The sequence below is a fragment of the Drosophila gunungcola genome, unplaced genomic scaffold (genome assembly GCF_025200985.1).
Source record: "Drosophila gunungcola strain Sukarami unplaced genomic scaffold, Dgunungcola_SK_2 000194F, whole genome shotgun sequence".
Taxonomy (NCBI): Eukaryota; Metazoa; Arthropoda; class Insecta; order Diptera; family Drosophilidae; genus Drosophila; species Drosophila gunungcola.
The window spans coordinates 90514-100912 of NW_026453355.1; the positions used below are offsets into that span (position 1 = coordinate 90514).

General features: G+C 47.9%; 1 protein-coding gene and 2 long non-coding RNA genes across 4 annotated transcripts; all 3 read right to left on the reverse strand.

Annotated features, from left to right (window-relative positions):
- Positions 1 to 1703: 1703 nt before the first annotated feature.
- On the reverse strand, positions 1704 to 2497 carry LOC128265971 (uncharacterized). The gene is made up of 3 exons (XM_053002232.1): positions 2095 to 2497; positions 1999 to 2028; positions 1704 to 1878 (listed from the first exon to the last, which is right to left on the reverse strand). The coding sequence occupies exons 1-3, from the start codon at positions 2397 to 2399 to the stop codon at positions 1704 to 1706; spliced, it is 510 nt and encodes a 169-aa protein (XP_052858192.1). The 5' UTR covers positions 2400 to 2497.
- A 2274-nt stretch (positions 2498 to 4771) lies between these two features.
- LOC128265967 (uncharacterized) lies at positions 4772 to 5691 on the reverse strand. 2 transcript variants are annotated; one of them, XR_008268985.1, is made up of 4 exons: positions 5498 to 5691; positions 5238 to 5424; positions 5122 to 5178; positions 4772 to 5049 (listed from the first exon to the last, which is right to left on the reverse strand). It is a non-coding gene; the product is annotated as an uncharacterized LOC128265967 (long non-coding RNA). The 2 variants fall into 2 exon arrangements; XR_008268984.1 differs by having other exon boundaries at positions 4777 to 5049; positions 5535 to 5691.
- Positions 5692 to 7240: 1549 nt separating this feature from the next.
- On the reverse strand, positions 7241 to 7952 carry LOC128265969 (uncharacterized). Its single transcript, XR_008268986.1, has 4 exons — positions 7916 to 7952; positions 7656 to 7842; positions 7540 to 7596; positions 7241 to 7466 (listed from the first exon to the last, which is right to left on the reverse strand). It is a non-coding gene; the product is annotated as an uncharacterized LOC128265969 (long non-coding RNA).
- Between the last annotated feature and the right edge of the window lie 2447 nt (positions 7953 to 10399).

Below are 10399 nucleotides of genomic sequence, written 5' to 3' on the forward strand. Positions count from 1 at the left end.
GGATCAATCAGGCGTTGAGGAACGAGATCCGAAGTGGCTTCCCGGAAATGAGGAAGCTGATGAACGAGGTGTTAAGGCCTGCTGCTCAGCGGCCTCAGCTTCCCCTGGAGAGCATGCCGGATGAGCGAAGGCGTCCGGATTCAAGGATCGCCGCAGGAATCCCTGGCCAAGCCCCGCAAGGTGCGGTGCCGAAGCGCACACAGGTCGCCGGCATGGACGGTTCCAGGCCACCTCCGCCGAGGGTGCCACCCAAACCGCCGAGGAGGCCGCTAGATTTCTAGGAGTTGGAGAGTAGCAGTCTCGGATATCCTCCGGACCATGGAAGGTCGCGCCGGGACGATGGCCCGGCCCGAAGCTGGTGCGTTGAGGATCGCAGATCCTCAGAGTTCCGCGAGGAGCCGCGCGTGTATGCAAATGTTGGGCCGGCAGCCGCCAACCAGCAATGGAGAATTGAGCGGTGGGGCGTATCCTTCGATGGTGAGAATGAACGAAACTCGGTGGAGGATTTTCTCTTCCGGTTGGAGTTCCTGCAGCGGCAGAGCCAATGCCCGTGGCAAGAGGTGCTCCGAAACTCGCTGATGGATAGGTTCCAATGCCACCAGACGGAGCACGACCGGATGCACCAACTTCTGCAGAGGGAGCAGCAGCTCGGAGAAGTGGTTGAAAAGGCCACTGTCGGAGCGACAGTTGGTTAAGATAATTAAAAAGCTCTTGAGGTTGGTAGAGTTAAATAAATGTTTACCTTCTAAGAATAGTAATAAGTCTAATTCACGATACTTACCCTATGCGGAGAGGATGCGTCGGTACCTAGAAATCAGGAACAGGATCTTCTCAGAACATCAGTTAGGCGGGATGCGTATGGTGTCTCGCAAGGTGCAGAAGGCCAGGGATCGATTTCGAAAACTTCGGGCCTGCCGACGCGAAGCGGTGGCCGCCGTGATGCGGAGTTTATCGCGTGATCCGAGACCATTCGCCGCAGTCCGAGCAACTGACGGGGTTGTTGGACACTGGAGCGAGTGTTAGTCTGCTTGGTAAAGGTGGCAGAGAGCTGGTTGAGGCATTGGATGTGTCCGTCCAGAAGTACTTATCCGCAGTCCGTACGGCGTCTGGAGAGGATTTGTCAATTATAGGACGGGTCAAGCTACCGGTGGAATACCGAGGACGGACGGAGCACATTCTCTTCTATTTATGTCCTTACCTGGAGCAGCCAGCCTATTTTGGAGTGGATTTTTGGCAAGCATTTGGACTGGCCCCAGCAATTATAGGCCACATCGATCCCGAAGGCGTGAAGAAGGCCGAAGAATTACACTTGAGGGAGATGGAGCACTACGCGGAGGTAGAGGATGCCGATGAGGAGAAAGCCGATCCCGAGTCCTGGACGCTTTCCAAAGCCGAGGAGCAGGAGCTGGAGGAGATCAAGCAGCAGTTCTTGACTTTCAAAACGATGGCTTAGGTACCACCAGTCTGGAGGAGCACACTATTGAGCTGATGGACGGAGCCAAAGTGTTCAAAGATCGACCCTATCCGATGTCTCTCGCGAAGCAGAAAGTTGGCCGATGACGAGGTCGACAAGATGCTAGCGCTCGGAGTCATCGAGGAAAGCAAAGCCCCTGGAGCAATCGCACCACCGTGGTGTCAAGGTCTGGTAAACACCGGTTCTGCTTAGACGCACGCAAGCTTAATGAGGTGACCATCAAAGATGCTTACCCGCTGCCCAGCATAGCCGGCTTCCTCTCCAGAATCGACCAAACGTACTTCATTTCCAGCGTGGTTTTGAAGTTCGCTTTTTGGCAGATTGAGTTGGACACGAGCAGCAAAGAATACACAGCCGGTTCCTGGTCGGCCTCTTTACCAGTTTCGGGTAATGCCTTTCGGACTCTGTAACGCATCACAGAGGCTGGAGAGACTCATGGACCGAGTAATTCCAGCTGAGATCCGCTCGAATGTGTTTGTCTACTTGGATGACCTGGTAATACTAGCGCCAGACATGATACGCACATGAAGTATCTTCGCCGAGTCGCTGAATGCCTGAAAGAAGCAGGATTAACCATAGGTCTGAGCAAGTCGAAGTTTTGCTTCAAGTCTTTGACCTACCTCGGCTTCATAGTGGGTGGAGGACGTCTGCGGATGGATCCAGGGCGTGTAGCAGCCATTAGGCGGATGCCTGAGCCAAGGACCATGAAGGAAGTGAGAGCCTTTCTTATAACCGCGGGTTGGTACCGTCGGTTTATAAAGAACTTCGCGACGTTGGCAGCCCCGCTCACGGAATCCTTGAAGAAGACGGGAAATAAGAAGTTTTCCTTGAGTCCAGGAGCACAGCTGGCAGTAGAGTCCATGAAAATGGCCCTAACTACTGCGCCAGTGCTGGTACATGCGGACTTCAAGCGGCACTTTTTCATCCAGTGCGATGCATCCCAGATCGGAGGCGGTGCAGTGTTGTTCCAGCGGGATGAAGACGGCCAGGAGCAACCAATAGCGTTCTTCTCGGCCAAGATGAGTTGTCACCAAGTCTACTACACCGTCACCGAAAAAGAATGCCTCGCAGCCCTGCTGGCCATTCGTAAGTTCCGGCCGTATGTAGAAGGAATACCGTTTACCTGCATCACGGATCATGCCAGCTTGAAGTGGTTTTTGTCCATGAATGACCTTTCGGGTCGGTTGGCTCGGTGGTCATTGCAACTCCAGGGATATAACTTCAACATCGAACACAGAAAAGGAAGCGAAAACGTCGTGGCATATACCCTTTCACGTTGTGTTGAAGAGCTAACGCTGGACCCGTCAGAGTTACTTAACTTCGAGACCACTGAGTTTGCTGGGGAAGAATACACGGAGTTGTTACAAGAAGTGGAAAGAAACTTGGCCAACCTACCTGACTTGAGGATAGTGGATGGTCTCATCTTCAAGAGAGTCTCTTCTTCAAATCTGGATGACGAGGTGGAAGGCTTCGAATGGAAGTTGTGGATTCCCCAGAGTCTGACCCACAGCATAATTGAGCGTGCACACTCGGATCCAACAGCAGCTCATGGCGGAATGGGAAAAACTCTGGAAATCCTACGGCGGCAGTTTTACTCGCCTGGCATGGCACTGCAAGTCCGGAAGTCTATACGCAGGTGTGAAGTCTGTAAGGAGACGAAATCCCCGAATTTCCGGATGCAAGTTGGTATCAGTGAGAGAGTCCAGACTGAGCAGCCATTTCAGAAGCTGTATATCGATTTCCTGGGGAAATATCCGAGGTCGAAGAAGGGACAGGCCCACATCTTCATTGTGGTGGATCAATTTTCCAAATACACTTTTCTGAAAGCCATGCAAGAGGCATCGGCCGCAAATGTAGTGGAGTCCCTCATTCACGAGGTTTTCTACAAGTTTGGGGTTCCAGAAATAGTGCATTCGGACAACGGCCGCCAGTTTACGTCCAAGATCTTCGAGGAGGCGATGGAAAGCTTTGGCATTACGCACATCATGACGCTAGTCCGCATGACGCCAGTCCGCAAAGCAACGCAGCGGAAAGGGTAAACCAAAGCGTGTTGGCGGCGATCCGAAACTATTAAGAAGAAGACCATCGAGAATGGGACGCGTATCTTCCGGAGATTGAGGTGGCCATCCGCAACGCGGTTCATTCAGCAACTGGAGAAGCTCCGTTCTTCACCGTGTTCGGATTATACATGTTCCTGAACGGAGCCAGCTACAAGTTGGCAAGGAAGTTGAAGTCGCTGTGTGATCATGAAATGGCGGGGATGGAAACGGCTGATAACCTCCAAGTGATCCATGACAAGGTGCAGAAGAACCTCGAAAATGCATATGATCGGAGTCGGCTGCGGTACGACAAAAGGGCTCGTACTTTCCTTGCGAAGCCAGGCCAGGAAGTGTATCGCCGCAACTTGGCCCCAGCGATTTTAAAAAGGCCTTTAATGCCAAGTTTGCTCGGAAGTTCCTGAAAGCTCGGATGGTCAAGACAGTCAGCTCGAAGGTCTTCAAGGACGACCGATTGGAGTGTACCATGCCAAGGACATTAGGTTATGATCTGGAAAGAGGAACCACAAAGTACACGAGCTCAGAGTCGGAATGAGTCTACTTCCCGTAAAGCGTGGGCCCCGCGTTGGACACCGTTGGAACCGCATCTTGGTATCGAGGCCGGCTGAATCCGGTTGGTCCAAATCCAAATGCTCCCAAGTATTTCTGTGCTTGTCTAATACTCTGTGTTAGCGTCTCTCGGAATCCAGGGTGGTGTTGCATTTTTAGATCAAGCCGTCTGGAAAGTACCAAAACAACCGATACGTCAGCAGGTCCCGCTATCGATAAGATTCGGTGGTGACACCGACTGTTGATAGCGGGAGAGGATCTAGCTATTTAAATTTAGCCCGGTTTGCTCGTTAACTGGGTTAAATAGCCTTGAATTCGTTCACTGACCCATTTTGGGAGAGCGGGAGGGAAAACGGCGAACGACTTTGGTGTAGGTCAGGGTTTTGCTTTAGTTGCTGCAAGAAGTCGTAGGAGAACGGTCGGGAAAAAAATTAAGACAAAAATTCGTAATTAGTGTTAAGATAACTCAAAGTGAGTAGTTATTTATTAGTCCTAAACTTGTAAATGACAGTGTTTTTTTTTAATATTGAAGCCGCCGGGGACCCTATCTAAAGGGCCCCGGAAATTTAGAAGATTCGGGAAGGTGAACACTTACCAGGCGGATCTAACCTGGTCGTGAAGACCACATCGTCCACCAGCAGCAGCGATCAGCTTCAGTAGCGGCAGCTATTAGTGGCATCAGCCGCAGTAGCATTAGCAGCAGTGATCCGCGCAGCAGCATCAGAGATCAGCAGCATCAACAGCCTTCCGCGTCAGCCACATACGGAGATTCCCTCGGTGAGTCCGTTCCGGGAACGAACACCCGCGCTGACCACCTGGTCATCTCTGGGACCACTGACGCACTGCCTCCAGGCCCTCTAACGCAGACGCTGTGTGAATCCTCCGGACCATTTGGCTCCGTGCAGACTCGGGTTTCGCCGCAAGCGGTCTCTTCTTCTGGTCGCAGCTTCGACAATGAGCAACGTTGAACTTTGAAATAAATTAGTTTTATTTATTAATTTGTGAAATCAGGCAGTCAAAGAATTGTTTCAAAGCACTCACTGTGAAATCTAATCTGGAATTAGAGGCATTAATTCCGCACCCCAGCCGCGCGTCCAACTACGATTAAATTGGGTTGCAAAACTTAATGAATTAAGGGATTTATTTAGCGTACTTACCCTTTTAGCACGTCCCTTCTTTTCCCTTGGAGCTCCTCAGTATTAGGTGACCCGGTTGGCAAACGCCTCCAATTTGGTGCCGTGTAATTCACATCCGTGTAATTTTAAGCGTCAAAAAATTTCCCTTCCATTATCGCTATGACCACTTCTCATCTAGGCGACGGTCTGAGTTCGGCCTTCAGTGTTGCTAATGAAAAGAGTAGATTATGAGTAGGAATTAAATTTGAATGTATTCTATAATTAATCTTGCCCAAAATTACATGTAAAAAAAGCTACCGAGATGGTTGTGTGAGTTACTTTGGGCGGGGAGATGAGCAGATCCTAATCCACCAGGAATAGACTCCGGTCTGCCGGAGATGGGGTGTGCCTCCAATATTATTCTTGGGGCACCCAAGGAAGGGTGAGTGCGTTGTGGCGAGGACACCGAAGCCACCAATTTCGTCCAATTGTCTTAGTTTTGATGTAAAAAAAAAAATACATTGTTTTGTTTTGATTTGCGATAGTGATGGTAATCGTCAAGTCAGTGACGTGAGACGTCCGATGAGTCGGTATCGATTGTTTGGACTGCAGGGCATAGGAGGTACTCCGCCCTGGGACTCCGTGGCTAGCCGACGCTGCCCTCCGGGAAAAATGCATGACACTACATTGTTTGCCTCATTCATTGACGGATTCATTGAAGCTCAGAGACAAAGACAACTATATGGATACTGCTTGAGATTTTTTGGTAATAAGTTCACGGTCACACTGCCTTTTTAACGTTAAATTCAAACTTTATTGTTTTGTTTATTATATTGTGTTTATCCCGCTAAGATTAACGATTGTTATCTTTAAATGGTAACAATATTTCGTATACATTTAATAGCCTAATTCCATTGGCTCATTAAAACACATTTAGCCTAATGCGCTTTTATTTACACAGGGAATTCCATAAGGCTAAATGCCGCATTTAATTGCGATCAGTAAATGCTTTTTAATGGGCCACTGGAATCAGGTTATAAGTAGGATGACGGCACTCAAAAAAAAAAGTTGTGCAGATGTGTTCCCTTTCCTGAATAACTCTGCAGTGAATAATAGCCGCATTAATAAATAATATTCTTTGGTAAGTACTGAACAAAACACAAGAAGCTAAAATTTATTGGAAAACTATTATTGGAGTGTACCATGCCAAGGACATTAGGTTATGATCTGGAAAGAGGAACCACAAAGTACACGAGCTCAGAGTCGGAATGAGTCTACTTCCCGTAAAGCGTGGGCCCCGCGTTGGACACCGTTGGAACCGCATCTTGGTATCGAGGCCGGCTGAATCCGGTTGGTCCAAATCCAAATGCTACCAAGTATTTCTGTGCTTGTCTAATACTCTGTGTTAGCGTCTCTCGGAATCCAGGGTGGTGTTGCATTTTTAGTTCAAGCCGTCTGGAAAGTACCAAAACAACCGATACGTCAGCAGGTCCCGCTATCGATAAGATTCGGTGGTGACACCGACTGTTGATAGCGGGAGAGGATCTAGCTATTTAAATTTAGCCCGGTTCGCTCGTTAACTGGGTTAAATAGCCTTGAATTCGTTCACTGACCCATTTTGGGAGAGCGGGAGGGAGAACGGCGAACGACTTTGGTGTAGGTCAGGGTTTTGCTTTAGTTGCTGCAAGAAGTCGTAGGAGTACGGTCGGGAAAAAAATTAAGACAAAAATTCGTAATTAGTGTTAAGATAACTCAAAGTGAGTAGTTATTTATTAGTCCTAAACTTGTAAATGACAGTGTTTTTTTTTTATATTGAAGCCGCCGGGGACCCTATCTAAAGGGCCCCGGAAATTTAGAAGATTCGGGAAGGTGAACACTTACCAGGCGGATCTAACCTGGTCGTGAAGACCACATCGTCCACCAGCAGCAGCGATCAGCTTCAGTAGCGGCAGCTATTAGTGGCATCAGCCGCAGTAGCATTAGCAGCAGTGATCCGCGCAGCAGCATCAGAGATCAGCAGCATCAGAGATCAGCAGCATCAACAGCCTTCCGCGTCAGCCACATACGGAGATTCCCTCGGTGAGTCCGTTCCGGGAACGAACACCCGCGCTGACCACCTGGTCATCTCTGGGACCACTGACGCACTGCCTCCAGGCCCTCTAACGCAGACGCTGTGTGAATCCTCCGGACCATTTGGCTCCGTGCAGACTCGGGTTTCGCCGCAAGCGGTCTCTTCTTCTGGTCGCAGCTTCGACAATGAGCAACGTTGAACTTTGAAATAAATTAGTTTTATTTATTTAATTTGTGAAATCAGGCAGTCAAAGAATTGTTTCAAAGCACTCACTGTGAAATCTAATCTGGAATTAGAGGCATTAATTCCGCACCCCAGCCGCGCGTCCAACTACGATTAAATTGGGTTGCAAAACTTAATGAATTAAGGGATTTATTTAGCGTACTTACCCTTTTAGCACGTCCCTTCTTTTCCCTTGGAGCTCCTCAGTATTAGGTGACCCGGTTGGCAAACGCCTCCAATTTGGTGCCGTGTAATTCACATCCGTGTAATTTTAAGCGTCAAAAAATTTCCCTTCCATTATCGCTATGACCACTTCTCATCTAGGCGACGGTCTGAGTTCGGCCTTCAGTGTTGCTAATGAAAAGAGTAGATTATGAGTAGGAATTAAATTTGAATGTATTCTATAATTAATCTTGCCCAAAATTACATGTAAAAAAAGCTACCGAGATGGTTGTGTGAGTTACTTTGGGCGGGGAGATGAGCAGATCTAATCCACCAGGAATAGACTCCGGTCTGCCGGAGATGGGGTGTGCCTCCAATATTATTCTTAGGGCACCCAAGGAAGGGTGAGTGCGTTGTGGCGAGGACACCGAAGCCACCAATTTCGTCCAATTGTCTTAGTTTTGATGTAAAAAAAAATACATTGTTTTGTTTTGATTTGCGATAGTGATGGTAATCGTCAAGTCAGTGACGTGAGACGTCCGATGAGTCGGTATCGATTGTTTGGACTGCAGGGCATAGGGGGTACTCCGCCCTGGGACTCCGTGGCTAGCCGACGCTGCCCTCCGGGAAAAATGCATGACACTACATTGTTGCCTCATTCATTGACGGATTCATTGAAGCTCAGAGACAAAGACAACTATATGGATACTGCTTGAGATTTTTTGGTAATAAGTTCACGGTCACACTGCCTTTTTAACGTTAAATTCAAACTTTATTGTTTTGTTTATTATATTGTGTTTATCCCGCTAAGATTAACGATTGTTATCTTTAAATGGTAACAATATTTCGTATACATTTAATAGCCTAATTCCATTGCTCATTAAAACACATTTAGCCTAATGCGCTTTTATTTACACAGGGAATTCCATAAGGCTAAATGCCGCATTTAATTGCGATCAGTAAATGCTTTTTAATGGGCCACTGGAATCAGGTTATAAGTAGGATGACGGCACTCAAAAAAAAAGTTGTGCAGTATGTGTCCCTTTCCTGAATAACTCTGCAGTGAATAATAGCCGCATTAATAAATAATATTCTTTGGTAAGTACTGAACAAACACAAGAAGCTAAAATTTATTGGAAACACTATTATTGGAGTGTACCATGCCAAGGACATTAGGTTATGATCTGGAAAGAGGAACCACAAAGTACACGAGCTCAGAGTCGGAATGAGTCTACTTCCCGTAAAGCGTGGGCCCCGCGTTGGACACCGTTGGACCGCACTTGGTATCGAGGCCGGCTGAATCCGGTTGGTCCAAATCCAATGCTACCAAGTATTTCTGTGCTTGTCTAATACTCTGTGTTAGCGTCTCTCGGAATCCAGGGTGGTTGTTGCATTTTAGTTCAAGCCGTCTGGAAAGTACCAAAACAACCGATACGTCAGCAGGTCCCCGCTATCGATAAGATTCGGTGGTGACACCGACTTTGATAGCGGGGAAGAGGATCTAGCTATTTAAATTTAGCCCGGTTCGCTCGTTAACTGGGTTAATAGCCTTGAATTCGTTCACTGACCCATTTGGGAGAGCGGGAGGGAGAACGGCGAACGACTTTGGTGTAGGTCAGGGTTTTGCTTTAGTTGCTGCAAGAAGTCGTAGGAGTACGGTCGGGAAAAAATTAAGACAAAAATTCGTAATTAGTGTTAAGATAACTCAAATGAGTAGTTATTTATTAGTCCTAAACTTGTAAATGACAGTGGTTTTTTTGTTAATATTGAAGCCGCCGGGGACCCTATCTAAAGGGCCCCGGAAATTTAGAAGATTCGGGAAGGTGAACACTTACCAGGCGGATCTAACCTGGTCGTGAAGACCAATCGTCCACAGCAGCAGCGATCAGCTTCAGTAGCGGCAGCTATTAGTGGCATCAGCCGCAGTAGCATTAGCAGCAGTGATCCGCGCAGCAGCATCAGAATCAGAGTCGCAGCATCAACAGCCTTCCGCGTCAGCCACATACGGAGATTCCCTCGTGAGTCCGTTCCGGGAACGAACACCCGCGCTGACACCTGGTCATCTCTGGGACCACTGACGCACTGCCTCCAGGCCCTCTAACGCAGACGCTGTGTGAATCCTCCGGACCATTTGGCTCCGCGTGCAGACTCGGGTTTCGCCGCAAGCGGTCTCTTCTTCTGGTCGCAGCTTCGACAATGAGCAACGTTGAACTTTGAAATAATTAGTTTTATTTATTAATTTGTGAATCAGGCAGTCAAAGAATTGTTTCAAAGCACTCACTGTGAAATCTAATCTGGAATTAGAGGCATTAATTCCGCACCCAGCCGCGCGTCCAACTACGATTAAATTGGGTTGCAAAACTTAATGAATTAAGGGATTTATTTAGCGTACTTACCCTTTTAGCACGTCCTTCTTTTCCCTTGGAGCTCTCAGTATTAGGTGAACCGGTTGGCAAACGCCTCCAATTTGGTGCCGGTAATTCACATCCGTGTAATTTTAAGCGTCAAAAATTTCCCTTCCATTATCGCTATGACCACTTCTCATCTAGGCGACGGTCTGAGTTCGGCCTCAGTGTGCTAATGAAAGAGTAGATTATGAGTAGGAATTAAATTTGAATGTATCTATAATTAATCTGCCCAAAATTACATGTAAAAAAGCTACCGAGATGGTTGTGTGAGTTACTTTGGGCGGGGAGATGAGCAGATCCTAATCCACCAGAATAGACTCCGGTCTGCCGGAGAGGGGTGT

Coding starts and splice junctions, on each gene's coding strand:
- LOC128265971 (XM_053002232.1), bottom strand. CDS start 2,399: ATGAAAAAGTGCCGCTTGAAGTCCGCATGTACCAGCACTGGCGCAGTA. Junction 2,029..2,094: donor CCACCCACTATGAAGCCGAG/GTAGGTCAAAGA, acceptor TGCTTCTTTCAG/GCATTCAGCGACTCGGCGAA. Junction 1,879..1,998: donor ACTCGGCGAAGATACTTCAT/GTGCGTATCATG, acceptor GATGCGTTACAG/AGTCCGAAAGGCATTACCCG.